This window comes from Anomalospiza imberbis, chromosome 19, assembly GCF_031753505.1.
Source record: "Anomalospiza imberbis isolate Cuckoo-Finch-1a 21T00152 chromosome 19, ASM3175350v1, whole genome shotgun sequence".
Taxonomy (NCBI): Eukaryota; Metazoa; Chordata; class Aves; order Passeriformes; family Viduidae; genus Anomalospiza; species Anomalospiza imberbis.
This window is the reverse complement of record NC_089699.1, coordinates 6328594-6345272: the sequence shown is the minus strand read 5'-3', so window position 1 is coordinate 6345272 and position 16679 is coordinate 6328594. Positions and strand designations below refer to the sequence as shown.

The 16679-nt window shown below is 43.1% G+C and overlaps 1 protein-coding gene and 2 long non-coding RNA genes across 3 annotated transcripts in view; 2 read left to right on the top strand and 1 right to left on the bottom strand.

Annotated features, from left to right (window-relative positions):
• Positions 1–338: 338 nt before the first annotated feature.
• LOC137485112 (uncharacterized) lies at positions 339–4022 on the top strand. Its single transcript, XR_011005184.1, has 2 exons — positions 339–1109; positions 3037–4022. It is a non-coding gene; the product is annotated as an uncharacterized lncRNA (long non-coding RNA).
• Positions 4023–7615: 3593 nt separating this feature from the next.
• Positions 7616–10557, bottom strand: LOC137485113 (uncharacterized). The gene is made up of 2 exons (XR_011005185.1): positions 9961–10557; positions 7616–9390 (listed from the first exon to the last, which is right to left on the bottom strand). It is a non-coding gene; the product is annotated as an uncharacterized lncRNA (long non-coding RNA).
• Positions 10558–12698: 2141 nt separating this feature from the next.
• The window catches only part of FOXK2 (forkhead box K2), a 45644-nt gene continuing 41663 nt past the window's right edge, over positions 12699–16679 (top strand). The window contains exon 1 of the mRNA XM_068209380.1: positions 12699–13295. Within this exon, the coding sequence (XP_068065481.1) occupies positions 12805–13295 (491 nt within the window). The 5' untranslated portion in view covers positions 12699–12804. The remainder of the gene's footprint in view (positions 13296–16679) is intronic.

Genomic DNA, 16679 nt, shown 5'->3' with positions numbered 1-16679 from the left:
TTGGAAGGCATTTGTGCAGTTGATTGATACCCTGGAAAACGATGGGTAAAAATGCTGGACTGTAGATTGCATTGTGTTGGTGCCTTCGAAAAAATGACTAATTGAGATCAGCTACTCTGGTGCTTATCTAAAATCTTCTGTGATTGAATCATTTGATATCTTGCTTTGGCTTTTGATAGTACAGAAGCTGATACATGAGCTGATACGTGATGCATCTTAACTATTTTCTCCTGTAACAGATAAAATAAGTGTAATTTCAGTAACTGAAGTTCTACAGAACGGTGTTGGCGGTTCTGAATGTTTTGTAGTTACCAAGTGTGAGTAATCCTGGAAAGGTTTTGAGCCGAGAAGCTGAGGTTGGTGCAGCATTCAGGGTATTCAGTGTATGGTTGTGAGAAACATGGAAACTTCCAGTGTTCTGATTATAACTTTTTTTTCTTTAACCACACACTTGCATAAGCTTTCAGGTCTTGATCTCACAGTACTCAAGCCAGCTGGGCTTTCCCACCAACTTACACCAGAACAGCCTCTCTGTGGGGAGAAATTCCCCTAATTAGATCATTATACTCTGCATTCAGTTTTTAAATGAGCTACTTCACTGCTGTAAGAAACTGCTGTGGCTCTTAAATATTATCTTGGGGCATTTGAAGTATCTGAATTCAACGGTGCTTTATGAACAATACGTTTTACTCTAGACGTTGCCCTGTTTTGGGCTTCTAAATCAAGACACCCCAAACAAGTTTCAGCTGTGTGTTGTGTTAAGCATGTTCTCATGAGTCATTGCTGAAAATACTGATGAGTGGATAGCAGGAAGGAGAATGCATCAAAGGAGGAATTCCAGAGGTTGGAGAAGTGGAGTTTCAGTTTGAGATTTGTAAATGAAATGTGGCTCAGAGAGGAATGGTGAACCTGAGCACTGTTTGTGGTTTGAGTGTCCTGTGCCAGGACAAGCCTGCTTCCTCTCTTTTTCCTGTCTCAGCAGAAGCAATTAATTTCATTTATAATTCCAGAGATTCCTCACCACTACAGCACTCAGAGCTCTGGCAGTGAGGATTGTGGTTTCGCAATTCTGAGGATTCAACAGATAAACTGGATGGTTCTGAGATCAGGTAGAGCTGATAAGTGAGAAGTTACATGTTCACCACCTCACTTAGGTCATAGAGCAATACTTCTTTCTGTAGTCTTGTGCATAAATGTAAAGCTGACTTGTATTTAAAATGCCAAAATCAGTCTGCTCTACTCAGTGCTGTGTGTACTCATGCTCTGTATGCAGTGTTCAGTGGAGCTGTATCCAGGGACTGCCCAGGGTATCTAGAAATAAAGAGGGCAAGTGGTTTTTTGGTATGTATCCACACACAGCTCCAGTTTATATATGAAACTTTAAACTAACATGGATTGAAAACAACCTCTGAAGGTCATGTCATCCACCCTGCTCCAAGCAAGGCTGACTTCAGGTTTGGATCAGGTTACTCAGAGCCTTGGCCTTCTGAGAACCTGGGTATTTTATAGAATTTTGAAATGTTGTTTCATAAAATATAGGATCCAGAATGGTTTCATCTTCCATTGCTGTTTTCCATTTTTCCTCTTACTGTAGTAGTCAAAGTCCTGATCCATGGCTTTTAAGATATGTGACCTGGCAGTATGGGAACCCTTAAAATACATTCATGGGGGCAACCTAATACAGACAATTTCTGATTTGAATAGCTTTGTCTGTGCTAGGTAACGTTGTGTGCATGTGGAGATGTTTTAATGTGTCACAAAGACATTTTCTTTCTCTGGCTTTAAGAGAGGATATGGTCTGAAGGGAGATGACTGCAGACACTGTGTTAAGTAGTCTTTTTTATGTGGTTACTATTGTGTGTTTCTAAACATCTCCTGTCTATAGTAGTAAAAATACTTTGGTAAGTGTGTATGCAGTAAGTAGAGACAGTGAAAAATTGGGGTCTCTTGTATGGACATGTGTTGCTATTGAACTTACATTGGTTCTTTGGCTTCAGTCAGGTTAAGTGACAAACTGCATATGCTTTCCTGAAAAAATGTTAGGTTTAGATATTTAACATCTATCTAAAGAAGTAATTGTTTTTCAAGATAGGCTATGCTTTTCTGAAGTTAGTGTGTATTCCTGTTCTTGATCTCCATGTCCTTGGAATACCTGTTAAATCTCATCCTTGCTCTTCCTGGTTCTCTACACTATTTTTTTCCCCTCCTATATGCTCCTTCTTGGTTGGTCAGCCTTGGTGCAGACATCAGAAGTCATTTCAGCAGAAGAATTTAATCACTCTTTGTAAGCTTTGTTTAAATAATAATTTCAAAGCAGTTTTTGACATGACCTATTTTTCAAATGAACACAGTAACACTAAGACAAGAAAGTGCTATCTTCAATGGCAAAAAATAAAATGCTATTGTAGTAGGATTTTTTGGAATTTAAAAATTCCATCATAGGCTACACTCATCCTGGCTTTGAGTATGGTACAATAGTGTTTAGCTTGTGACTCAGCTGTTGGTCTGGGATGACTTAAAGTGAGTCTCTGCAGAGCAGCTCTGATAATTCTTGTGCTGGTTTAAATCCCAAATTGGATAAAAGTACTTGGGGATAATAGAGTGCAACATATTTAATATATTCCAGTGACTTTCCTTTTTCAGAAGGGCAGGTGAAAGTAGAGGTTGTAGTCGATAATTCTCGTAGGTGAAACTTATTCTTGTCTGTAACATCCTGATTCAGTGTGTTGTGTGGGCTTGCAGATAGGAGTTTAGGTAAGATTTGAGCAAAAATACCTCACCAGGCTGTGCTTTGGTTGTGAACTTTGCTATAAATTAAGACAGCTGCAGGTGTGTTTTGTGAGTGTGTAGAAGAAATAACACTTCCTGTAATTCATATAGCTGTTGTCTCCCTATATCTGAAATATTCATTTAATATCTAAATTAGCAATTTTCCTAAAGTCTGATCATAAGATTTGCATAACTTTATTTAAAGACTGATGAATTATAAATAAATATGGAAAATGCAGGTATAAGGTACTTTTTCTTCTTTTTTAGGATAACTTCCACAAACCATAGCCAGAAGAGGATCTCTGATGGAAGTCTAGAAATGCTCTAGTGAATGTGCACAGTGTTCCTGTCAGACCCCATTCCAGGGCTGAGCAGGGCTGCCAGCCTATCCAGGGTAACTCTGGGGTGGGCTCATGTTCCAGCTCCCACAGCTGCTGCTGCTCTTCCCTTTTCCTTTTCCACTCTCCCCACAGGCTCTGACACACTTGGAGTCCATGTGATAACCTGGAGACAGGAACTCACCTGAATACACCCTCAGAAGGGTGGTATCTTTGACTGGGTTTTTCATTCCTGTCATCTCTTTCATGTGGTTTGTTCTCAGTCACACCAGGGAGGTGCTGTGAGGCTGGGAACCAGTGGCAAGCCCAGGAAATGACACTACCACTGCAAGCTTGGGATTGAACTGAGGGCTAAACATTGATCTGTGACGTGAAACACCTTTCCACCTTGTAGTCGTGCAGAAAAGCCCTGAGGAAAAAGCTGATCCAGCTATTCAGATCGTTATGTCAAGTTATTCTGGGACCTTAGGCAAATAATAACTATTTTTGGTGGCACATTTAAAGCCTATTGAGCATTAGAAATAGGATATTAAGGGTTTAACTTTAAATTATGAGCTTCCAGAATTCTGATTTTAAGAACTTTTTTCTTCATTTGTCTATTCTGCCTCATGCCTTCCTAATAAAAAAAAGCAAAACAGCTGTTAAAAGGAAAAAAAAGAGTTTTAGATGATACTTGATACTTTGTAGATGATTTTAATTCACTTGCTTCAAATTTTGATTACTCTTTGATATCAGATCTTTGTGGTGTAAAGTAGCAAAGGTGAGTTCCAAACTGCAGGCCAGTATTGATGTATTTAACGGTGAGATGACACCAGGTGTTCTCAAAGAGGGGGAGTTTTGTGTTTAAAATTCTGTATTGAGAATTGGAAGAAAAAAAATATTATTAGATACAAAAATGTCTCTTTTGGATGTCCAGTGATCCTCTCTCCTTTCCTGCTTCTATCCATCCTAATCTGGGTTTATTCAGTTACAGCTGTGAATGATGCTCTTCTTCCCCTCTCGTGTACTAAAACCCTGCCTCTGCAATTACTGCAACTGTTTTACTGGGGGAAATAGCCTTTCAGTCTTTTCTTACAAAGGAAGAAAATTAATGGAATGAGATTTTCAGCTGCATTTACATGTCTGGGTGCGTGTAAAGACTGAACAGAATCACAGGTGTCTGATTTTCAAAAAAAAGTTGATAAACTGAGGGAAAAATATTATCTGGAGAAGAAATTGAAGACTGTTACTTGTTAATTATAGGAAGCATGTTCTTACCTGTATTTGCTTTTTTCTTTAATCAAAATGGAGCAGACATCAAAGAATGAGAATGCATAAATCGTGACATTACAGAAACACATTTTGTTGTACAAAGGCTATTAGAATAAGAGACTTGAAAAGCTTCTGAGGTAGTGGGCTACCAGTTGCTGTACTTGGGGTGTTGTCATACCGACACAAACTCAATTCATAATGCTGCCTTCAGAGCGTGGCCAACCTGAGAGGGGGCCAAAGCCCCCTGCTCTGAAATCAAGATACCTTTACACTGAGCAACATTGCTCTTAAAAGCTGCAGAAAGTAAAACACAAACAAAAGGGTCAGGCCTGAAGATCAGGCAGGAAGACCATCACTGGCCCCAGACTTGCAAATCAAATCATTTCTGCAGAGCTCTGTGCCAGTATATGACAAAAATTGCATTGAATGATGTGTCACAGGTCAGTTTGCAGAATTGTGCTTACATCAATAATCAATTTGATTCCTGCAAATAACTTCTTACTAAGTGTTTTCTGGGGAGGAAAATAGCCTTATTAAGTAAAAGAAAGGCAATTTGAGTGAAAAGTGCCATTAGGGCTGTGATGAGGGGAAAATACAAATAGTCCCTTGAAACTGATTAGTGGAAAGTTAAAAATTCATTAGAATTCTGGAGCCTGCCAACACACTAATTAAGTTGTTGAGTTGCTGAGCTTCTCAAGTCATCCCCAGCACTGACCAGCCCCAGGGCAGTGACAGCAGTCTGCTTGTGTAGCTGCTCTATTTACAGACAGGTTCTAAATTTAATAGTGTTTTACAAATATATTTTGGGTTAGAAACTTTCATGGTCATCAGTGAAAGTTGACTGATTTTATGTTTGTGTCCTTGGGAGAAAGGGCAATTGTATTTGTGAGTTGCAACCTACTAATATTTCAACCCTATTTTAAATTCTCAGTTTCTGGTTTTATTTACATCTAAGAACCCTGTTAGAAAGTGGCTGGATTGTGTCTGTAAAGCTTTTGCACTCGGCAAGTTTCAGGTGGCATCAACAGCTTGTGATAAGTCCAAAAAGTCCTGCAGTCCTGTAGCTGATGCTGTGGAATGTGCTCTGCTGTGTACTTGATGCATGTTGCTGTTTTTCTCTAATGCTGCAGTCCATCCTCAGAAAAGCTTTAAGTGCATTTTAAAATTTTAATGTGCTATGGTCTATATATGTATTACACGTATAGAAATGCTTCTCTTCATGTTAGCTTTCCGTGATTTCTACTGAGCAAGCTTTGTTCTTCTGTTGTTTTGGGTTTGTTTGGTTTTGGTTTTTTTCCTGAGCCACGTGTTCAGGGGAGGACATTGGGAAAACATTCTTCCCACAGAGGTTGGGAGACTGCGGGCACTGCCCAGGCTCCCCAGGGAATGGGCACGGCCCCAGGGCTGCCAGAGCTCCGGGAGAACTGGGACAATGCTCTCAGGGTGGGATTGTCGGGTGTCCTGGGCAGGACCAGAAGCTGAGCTGTGATGATCTCTGTGGGTCTCTTCCAGCTCAGGATATTCTGTGATTCCTTGTCCCAGTTCTGCACCTCACGCAGTGATTTAATAACAGGCAATGAAAAACTGCGTGTTGCTGACTGCAGTAACTGTAACAATTACAAGCCAATTGTTCCACATTCCTCATGTGCTCAGTTCTGTCACTATCCAAACAGGCAGTTCCCTGGCAGCAGGGATGCCCCACAGAATGCCCTGGAATACAGGGCACTTGGAAACACTGGTGAGAAACTCTGGATCCTCATCACGAGGTGGGTTGTTTATTTGGTGGTTGGAATACAGTCTGTTGCATCATTCCTTTTCTGATACTGAAATGCAAATAGAGTATCAAATTAACCACAGGCTAATTCAATTAGCAAAATAAATTGAGGTGGAGGAGATGGGCTTTGAAGAACCCAAGTCCTCAGTAGAGAGATTTATTCCTCTCTTGAACATCTGTCAGTAATTACTGTCTCTGAGCATCAGTAGCTTCTGGTCACAGACTCTCTGCTGGCTGTTCCTAACACAACCCCGTGGTGGCCTTTGACTGATGAGATTCAGCTTCATTTCTTCATTTTTGTGCTCCTGATTGAGGTATTGTAGTGCCTGTGTGTTGGTGTTCTGAATATCTGCTGAAGGGAACTCTTTTCCTCATGTGTGGTTCTATTTTCCCCAAGGGTCTCACCTTTACAGTGCTTATAATGCATCACCCAGGTGAACATGTAGAAGTGAGTGACATCTTTCTGCCTCAATATTCTATATTTGCAGTAGATATAAATTGGTTTTCATTGATTTTTTTTTTCTTCTCTCCCTGTGTCAAAAAGCCTTTGGTATTGATATTTGGGCAATATTTCTTTTTTTTTAAAGGTAATCTCAGACCTGTCTGTGCTGTCCATTTTGTATTGCAAAGTATGTTAACATGAGTCTGAGTCTTGAAAAGATTCCTGTCCCTCCTGTCAGAAATGTTTGTATTCTCCCCTTGCCCTTCTGGAGGTTGCTTGAACACCTCGTGATTTGCGCAGGACTCAAACAGAATCTGTGCACCACAACATTTGTTTAGGTTTTTCCCTAAATCATTCTAAACAGCTATTTGTTGTTCAAGTGTTCCCTTCCCAGAAAGAAGTCAACAGTATAACTTTCTCTTTTATGAAAACTTTAAATGCTTTATGTTTTAAAGATTAGGTGTAAACTTAAGGAAGTTACATAGAAAAAGCAATTTAATGTGACAACCATTCTGAATATTTTGAGATTTATTAGGAAAATGAGAAAATCTTTGGGGCCAAACCTGAGACTCAATGTACTTCAGTATCTTGTTTTGTCTTCAGGAAGGACATTCTCAAGCAGCTCCATCTTATGTCAGTGTTACAGATGCAGTTGAGCAAGACTGGTTCTTGGTTGATTTTGGTATAAACAGAGAACAGAGGTTGGTTCTTGTGTTGGAGGATTCCTAACAGAGATGGAAAATGTCCTATTTTAAGTTGTTCAGGCTTTGGCTACGCATTAAAAATACCAATGCTAAATACTTTATATGGATGTGAAAAGCAGTGCTGCTGTCATCATATTCCTTATAGGATCTTTCTTTGTGTGCTTTGAATTCAGCCAGTTTCTTTATAGGCATCTTACAATATCTGTTTATGGAACAGGAGGAACTGTTTTTCTCACAGTGCTTTTGCCTTATTACATGATTTCAATAACATTTGTCTCTAGTGAAAACAATTGCAATTTCTTAACCTTTGTGTAATAGCTTTTCATACCTCAGTATCTCAGTAACTCACTTCTGAAGTTTGCTTTGTTCTGCAGTTATCCTGTTGGACACAGTAAGAAATATTTCAAAGGCAGACATAAAGAGAAATATGTCTTTACTTTTCACTGTTACTTTGTTTTTGGCTTTCTGTTGGCTGAGGAAAGAAAAGGCATTGATTTTAAAACAAATAAACCCAAACCAAACTGATTTTGATAAAAGTTTCATTTCTCTCACATTGAAACAACAAGTTTCAATTAGAAGGCTCTGTCATGAAAACAATATTTTAAAGGTTGTTTTTCTTATTGATTCTTGCCAGTTTACACTTTTTACAGGTTTTGATTTACCTTTGGTTATGTTTCATGTAGTTAATTTACATTTGAATTCAAACAGAGTTGCTGTACATTTCTTGATCCATCAAAGAGATAAGATGAACATTCCATTGCAGAAAAGGCAAAAGACCGTGGAGAAAATTCTTGCAGTAGAATTGTGGCTCATAACTGATAGCAGTTACTAATGATCAACATTCAGTCCAATGAGTGCTGCACTGATGAGGCCTGGTCCTGATTATGCTTCAGGACTTCATTGTGTGGAACTCTTGGTTAGAAGTGGGTAACAAAACTTCAATGCTTTTGAATCATCAGGTCCAATTTTAAACATAAAATAGAAGCCTGAAGAATAATTAACTATTTCTTTGGCAAAGGTCTGGGTCATGGAAGGCTGGATTGCAAAGCAAGGGGGGTTTGCATTTCCAGTTAACAGACACTGCTGCAGCTTCTAAAATCATTTTGTGGTGTTCCAGTGTAGAGTGCCTTTCTGAGTGATTACCTGGGAGAGTGGAACAGATGCTCTCTGTTCAAGGCATTTGAGTTTTCATGGTCTCACAACACATGGAGGATTGGGGGCTGTGGCTTTATCCTTTTGGTCACAACGAAGTTACTCCGTTCCAGCATGGCTGAGTCGACTGCTCGCCTCCTTGAACTGCTTGAGGTCAGTTATGTAATTGCTCTTTGCAGATAAGAATTCATTAGCCTGATTATTTTTCATAGCATTTGGATGACTTTCCCACCTGGAGAGGAGCAATTCCTCTGTGTCAGTGAGTGATTGCTGAGCCAGAATCTTTCTGCCTTGCACTTGTAAGAAGTGCTGACTGGTTCTCTGGGTTGTGTTAGGAAGCAGGCAGCCTGTGGTTAGAATGCAAAGGATAATAAAGCAGTTCTACCACCGAGCTGGCCAGCCCAGCGAGCTGCTGGGTGGCTTTGGCTTGTGCAGTGCTCATTTCCCTTCTCTCCCAGGTCAATAGCACGTTAACAAGTGGCAGGTCAGGTAGCTGTGTTTGCCCTCCTCCCTGTTCCTCCTACAAAAAATGTGTTCTGGATGTCTTAGGTTTTTAAAGAGTATTGCACTTTACAGCTTTATTACTTAAAGAGGTGTGAAAGTCATCCATAAAGGAAAAAATGCTAACATTTGAGGTATAGTGGTTTATTTTCTCCTGTTATTATTAAAGTCACTTCAGAAACTGGGTGTATCTGGAAAGCTTCCCACCATCCCAGCCATTTGCTGTTTTCAATATTTTGCAGCAATTACACAGTGCTTTTTTAACACTTTCCCCTTGACCGAAGTGCATTTGTGAGAAAATGACTAAATCACAGCACGGGTCCTGCTAAGTTTTACACACGTTGTTAAATTTAAGCATGTGAAGAGCTCCAGGATAGTTATTGGGATTACTCAAAAATGTGGCTGTGGGTTTGAGGCTCTGCTGCAGGAAGCTGTTACTGCTTACTAGGGGCTTCTCACCTTGGGAAAGGAAAAAATGTGCTTGTCAGGTGCAGGGATATTAATATGGGAAATCTTTCTTCATTCAGTTGTGCAGGGTCTGGTATTTGGAGGGCTCATTTTGTTATATTACACGTGAATGTTACTGAAGTGGTTCTGTCAATTAACTTTGTAGGATTTTGTTTACTAAAAATCAAATCTCACTGGAAGCCTGGGACACTTGCTGTAATAAAAAGATTATGGATAGCTCCTAATAGCTTTTAAAAGCTGTTTAATTGCTGGTTGTGTCAAAGTAAGCAATTAAGGTCACTTGATTATTCATCATATTCCTCTAGTAGTAGTCTGTGCTTGGGATCTGTGAAAATGTGCATCTTGAGAAGCTGCTGCACTCATTCATAGCCCTCAGTACAGGGCACATGTAATAAGAAAGAAAACTTCATTCTATGGCAGTGCTAGCCCCAGCACAAGCAGCTGTAAATGAATGTCCAGAAGCTTCAAGGAAAAATGAAAAATCTAAAAATGTGTAGTCATTTAAAGGCAGGTTGGTCACATAAAACTATAAATGGATTAGCTCTCTTAGACAGTACTTACACATTTCTATTAACCTCAGGCCAGATTGTTTTAAGATTAGATGATAATAGGTGCTTAATTTCTGTGATGCAGTCAGATGCTGCATAATATGATGGGGACTGGATAACATTGGGTTACTTGGCATGAAGTAGCAAAATGGAAGAAGTGCTTTGAGAGCTTGCTTAGCACCAGTGGCCATTGCAGAAGTTTGTTGGGATGATTAAATTTTGGTCAGTAGCTTCATTCTGTCCTGAATAGTTAAGGTGGATGTAAGGCAGACAGAGAAAAAGGCCTTTTGCTTTCAGCCAGCTAGCAGGGAAAAAAAAAAAAAGTGTGAAAGAGGATGTATCTGCAGTGCAGCTCTGACATCAGGGCCAGGTTTTGTTCCACGAGTGGATTTTTGGGGATCCCAGACACCCAGAACAGAGAGAATGTTCTGTCAGTGTGAGCTGTTCACATGTACCTGCTCTGATTCCTGCTCTGTGCAGCACGGAGCAGACCTGCGCACGGGCAGGTCGGGGTGACCTGTGCCTGTGCTGTTGTGATCACAAAGAAAGTGACTAAATCTGCTCCAATTTAGAAAAACATGGACAGAAGGATCTCAGCCGTCCTCTTGAAACGAACAGAGCTCCTGACAATGAGGTCTGGTGTTTGCTCTGCAGTGCTGCTCATGCAAAAGCAAACAGCCCTACTGATGTTCAGTTCCTTTCCACAGAGCAGCTTAGTGCTGGTGGGACCCTCGAAAAGACATTTTAGTGCAGACAGATTGCAAAACTTCGGCATTCCGTGTCAGTGGCTGTGTTCTCTGTGTTGTTCTGTATGAACGGGACAGGATTTATATCAGCTTTGTGAATTCAGTACTGCTTGTTATTAATGAATTAATACAAATTAGGAAAGCTGTGATTCACATAACGGAAAATGGTGAAGTAGCAGCAGTGCCTTGAAGTTCTGCAAACTGAGCAACCATCAGGGTGGTGAGAAGTGCTGCTGGCCTGATGGAAATTCACCTGGCTGCTCTCCCATTCTGCCAGTTTTCTCCCTCTGCAGGCGTGGGGTGTGTTAGGAGATGGCAATCCATGGATAATTCCAGCCAGCAGGGCCCTCAGGATCCCAAACCGATTGTTAGCAAAGCAGGCACAACATTTCTGTTGCCAGCAGAGCCAAGGGATAAAAACAAGCTGAGAATCAGGGAGTCATAACTGCCTCTCTGATGCTCCACATTTTCTGTGCCAAACATATGTTGGTATAGAAGAAAGTCTGATTCTAAATACCAAAGTGTGGGCAAGATTTAACTAAAGTTTTCTGTAAAAGAAACCAAAGCTCTAAACTGTTGCTATATTTTACTGCATCTGCTGTGCATATGAGATTGTGTAAATGGTCTGAACCAGTATGGAATTACGTTGTAGTTGCCTATAAGAAGTGCTGATACAATCCTAAGGGTAAAACTAAGGTTTGCCATCACTTTGCAGGGAGCAGGTACCATATTCTGTTCCGAAGCATTCACAAAATAGTTCTGCAGTTGAAGATGTGTTGACTCAAATGTGCAAACCCAAAAGTTTCAATTTCAACTTTACTGCTGGATGTTTGTTAGCAGGCTGACTGGTTTTTGGCTGAAGTGTAAAAATGTTTAATGACTTGTGAACTCACAGAACGGTTTGGATTGGAAGGGACCTAAAGTGCATCCCCCTGCCATGGGCAGGAACACCTTCCACCAGACCTTCCTCCAAACCTCGTCCAACCTGGCCTTGAACACAGCTGGGGATTGGGCAGCCACAGCTTCTCTGGGCAGTTCTTTTTATGAATAAATAATTGTGAGTTTCAGTACTGTGAAAACCCCAAACAGCACACCCCTTTTCTCAACAAACCACGGTGAGGTGATGGAGCTGTTACGGTGACATGTTTGTAGTGCATATGTTGGTAAATAAGCATGAATACATTTTAGCACCCTCTTCACAGTTTATAGCCAAAAGCGATTAACTGTTTACTTTTCAGTTTTGACAGTGCCTGGTCCCTGTAACAATGAGTATTTGGATCAGGTAAAATATTTGCATTGCAGATGCTGTAATTTGATGAACTCTGTGACATTAATGCCATCTTTTTTGGTAGCCTGTACCATTTTCAAGTCCAACGCCTATGGATTCTCACTTGGTGTTTCCATGCTGTTAGCTGTGCCATGCCCTCGGAGCAGTGACACTCGGCACTCGTGTCAGGTCACTCACTGCTTGTGCCCTAGTTCCTCTGAGGAAACTGGGGCTGAGCCGAGGCGAGTGCCCAGACACAGCCTGCCTCACCTGGAACATTGGAAGCACTCTGCTGACTGTCCATGGATGTTACAAAACTCTGACAATGCGGCGTTACCTTTAGGTTCAACGTGACCCTCAAAAGGCTGTCAGATCAAGCTTTTAGTTTTATTTTTATTATTTGTTAATAATACGGTCATTTGAGGCTAAATCTGAGCAGTTACCCAGCCCTCTCCTAGAGGTTCTCGCTCACCCTCTAGCACTATTTGTCTACTTGTATTTATTTATTCCATTCTCGATTCTTCCCCCTCGCCCCGCGCCCGGTGCCGTTCCTGAGGGCGCTGCTGGCGGACGGCAGGTGCGGGGCCCGCGTCCCCGCCGGAGGCTGCAGGTGGCCGAGAAAAAGGCAAGGGGGCCCAGAGCCGGCTCCGTCCCTCCCCTCCCGCCCGTTCTCCTCCCCTCGCGGCCGGCGGGCGGGAGGTGCTGCCCGGGCAGCTCCGCCCCGCTCCCCACGCGCGGCTCCGCTCCGCTCCGCGTTTTCCGGGCCGCGCCCCTGCGCCCGTGCGCCGACACCCGGACGTGCGGGGCCGGCGCCGCTCGCCATTGGCCGCGCCGCCGTAGCCCCATGGGCGTGCGGGCCGCGCATTGGCCCCGCGCGCTGTCAATCAGCGCGCGGCTGCGTCAGGGCCGGGTGCGCGGCCCCGTTCCCTGCTGTGTGCGGGGCCGGCGCGGGGCCGGTGCGGGCGGGGCCGCGCCTCGCTCGTCCCTCGCTAAGATGGCGGCGGCGGCGGCGGCGGCCGTGGCGCGGCTCGAGGGCCGGGAGTTCGAGTACCTCATGAAGAAGCGCTCGGTGACCATCGGCCGCAACTCGTCGCAGGGCTCGGTGGACGTGAGCATGGGCCACTCCAGCTTCATCTCCCGCCGCCACCTCGAGATCTTCACCGCCGCGCCCCCGCCGCCGCCGGCCGGCGCGGACGGGCCGCCGCCCCCGCCGCAGGGGGACCCGGCGGGCGGAGCGGGGGGCGACTTCTACCTGCGCTGCCTCGGCAAGAACGGCGTGTTCGTGGACGGCGTGTTCCAGCGGCGCGGGGCGCCGCCGCTGCAGCTGCCGCGAGTGTGAGTACGCGGGGCCGGCGCTCCGGGGCCCGCCGGAGGCCGCGGGTGCACATGGCGTGTGACAGGCGAGAGCGGCCCCGTCCTGCCCGCGCCTCCGCCGCCGCCGCCCGGCACGGCCGCCGTGCCCTCCGCCGTGTCCTTCCCCCGCACGCCCGCCCCGCCGCAGCCCCGCTCGGAGCGCCCGGCGCGGGCCAACGAACCGGCTACCCCCGGGTGCTGGTCGCGGGCGTCAGGGCAAACCTGCCGGGCGGCTCTGCGCGGCTCCGGGCTGCCTGGGTCGAGGGTCGGCGCTGGGGGACTCCCGTAGCCCCCTCGGTGCTTTGGCGGAACCGGGGGGTTGTTCTGGTTTTGGTAATACTTTCTTTTGCTTTGCCTAATTTTAACGTTTATTCTTATGGGTAAACTGAATAATCCACGCGAAATGCTTCTGCTGGCCTTAGCGTTTTAGAATGTTTTCGTTACGTGACAACAAATGTATTAAGAGGTTTTAAACGGTAATACATTCCTTTGCCATTACCAAACATTAACTGTCTGTGCGAAATGATTTTCTAGGGCAATTCGTGAGGCCTGCCCCACGTTTAAGGCTGTGTTGAGCTGTAAATAAGCGATTTGTGCTCTGAGGAGTCACATGCAGGAAAAGTGAAAGTGTTTTGGTTTAGTGTATTTTAGCTGCCTTGACTAAGAGATGCCTCAAACATGACGAGTGCTGTACCTTTATAAAGCACATGCCATCAGTGACACAGCCTTAATGCCCTGTGAGCCTTTAAACTGTGTTTAGGACACTGATGGTGTGTATTTTCTGCTGTGTCGGCCTGATGTTAGTTTTCTTACCTGGTTTCTCTGTGAAAATCAAATCGCCTTACCTTGCTGCTTTCTAGGAAACGCTCATTCTGAAGGACTTTAACAGTGCCAGTGTGTAGTCCTGACTATAGTTGGAGGACTTGTTTTGACCTTTAACTGTCAGTTCTATTTTTGCATTCTGCTTTTAATATTCATAATTATTTGGCATGTGGTTAATCTGTATTTTAATCTAACACATTTATGAAATGTAGATCAAATACTTTTGTCTTTGTAAGCACTGTGGTATAATATACTATTTGTAAGCACGATTGTGCATGATCTGTGTTGATTTCAAACAGTCTAGAATTAGTTGGAGTAATTAAGTCAGTAACATTCTTTTAAATGCTTAAGACCTGAGGAAAAAAGAAGTACTTCTTCTTCATGCTGTCCACTGATTTGTAATTTATTCTGGTTCTTTCCATCAGTGTCGTTTTTCAAGTGGAAAGAAGATTCAGAAGGATTTTTTGTCTCACTTTTTTATTGAACAATGATGAAAAGTTGTGTGTAGTTAAAATTTCTTCACCGGTCAATGTGGGTGGTGGTGCAGGAGCTGACATTTGCTGTGTTCAGAGGTGACACCATTCCTTGGGCCGTGCACACACAGCCCTCGGTTCCCAGAGCTGGTGGAAGCGGCAGATCCTGGTTACAAATTGGAGGTGTAGGTCAGGAAATAAAAGGTGCCCCTGGAGCTGGAGCCATGCAGGGGGGTGAGCATCACCTTGGAGGGCAGGAAGAGTCTACAGCCCCAGAGTTACAGTGGTGATTAAGAGCAGCTGCTACTTTGTTGCTTTATTAAAAATAAACCTGTTTCTAAAACACAGGTCTTACTGGGGTGGAATGGGGAAATAGTAGTTTCATTATTTGCAAAGCTTGTCTTCAGGCAAATTCAAGGTGCTCTTTCCTTTTGGGAAGTCCTAACTGTGGCTTGCTGATGGCTAATAGTCCTGTTCTTGAGTTTTGTTGTAGATTTAACTGGTCACACTGAAGGTGGTCTCCTGGATTTTCAGAGTCAAACTTACTTACTTCAGTATGATGTAAACCTTAATTAATGGTTGAAGTGTGATGGGAAAGAAAGTAGTTTTGGTGTGAGCTCAAGATTGATGATTGCCAGCCTCCAGCTCAAGTAATCACCAGATCTATTTTTGTTTTCTTTAATCCTACTCTGCTGCCAGTAATAAATATGCTTTGCCTATGACTACACAATCATTGGAAATTGTAATGGCAGGTGAAGTTTAAAAATTTCAGTCTGGCCTGCTCCTTCTGTTTGTTTGTAAGTGATCCTGGAAACCAAGAATGGGGGGGTCCATCTCTGTTTTGTCTGATTAATAGTGACTTACAAAGGTGCCAAGTACAATACTCTTACAGACTTGAAATGTCTTATTTGCTTGTCACTAATAATTGTATGTAGTTCCAGTGTCCTTGGCCTTTTTTTTTTTGTTTCAGCACAATGTTTAAATTTGACTGCATTAATAATGTTGCTGAACTCCCTGTTTTTGGAAAGAAAAACCAGAAATACACTTTGGTAGTCTCCTGCAAAACACACATTTTAAACATCTGGGGAAATTAAATTATTAATGTGAGAGTATACACTTACCTGTAATAAAGGCATCTTTTTTCTGCAGATAGAAATGTCATGAAACATGGAATTACTGTGCCTTAAGATAAGTGTTCTGGTTGCTATTTTTAATGCCTCCCTGGAAGCCTCACTGGCAATTCAAATGTTGAAGTTATCAAGCAGGAGGTAATAGCAGTGGGAAGTGTGTTTTTGTTTTTGCAGTTCTTGACAGACTCCCATCCCTACTTGTGTATGTACAAACCAGCTGTCGTCTTGTGAGATGAATCAAGTGGGGGTGGGGAGAAAAGAGCCATTTTTGAGTGTGTCCAGCAAGGAGCTCTCCTGTCAATGCCATGGCACACATGGGATGAAAGAGGTTGCAGAGACTCCTGCTCAAGACACCCAGATGGAAGCAGTGCAATTATTTTCATACAGCTGCCTTTGAGATGCACAGGCTGTCCCTCTCCGGTTCGTAAAGTTCACGTTTTTTAATTGCTTTCATTTGCTGCCTGTGGAATTTCCCCTGCCTTCAGTGAAAGCATTGATTGGATATATTGCTAGGTAAATCATAACATCAATATTTGCTTTTGAGGTACTTGGCTGGAAAAATACCTTTTGTGCTGGGCAGAGCGGAGGTTGTTGTCGGAGCTGTTGTGTACAGCTTTTGGAGAGGCAGGATTCCAGACAGATGTAACTGATACAGCTGGAAAAACAGCCAGACTTCTGGGTACAACTGCTCTGAAGGAGTGCTTTTGTTTTGTTTTGATTTTTGGGTTTCTCGGATGTGCTTTGTGTATTGGCCTTTGAATTCACAGAACTCTGGACATCTTGGACTTAACTGTTCTGAGGCAGTCTTACTCATTTTGACAAACCCATAGATTTTGTATTTTAGTCATTAGTTTTGGTTTTCTTTTGTGGATGTAATTTATGATTCATAAACAAGATACCTTGAACATAGGAGCAGCATTTTGAAGTCAGATCACAGATGC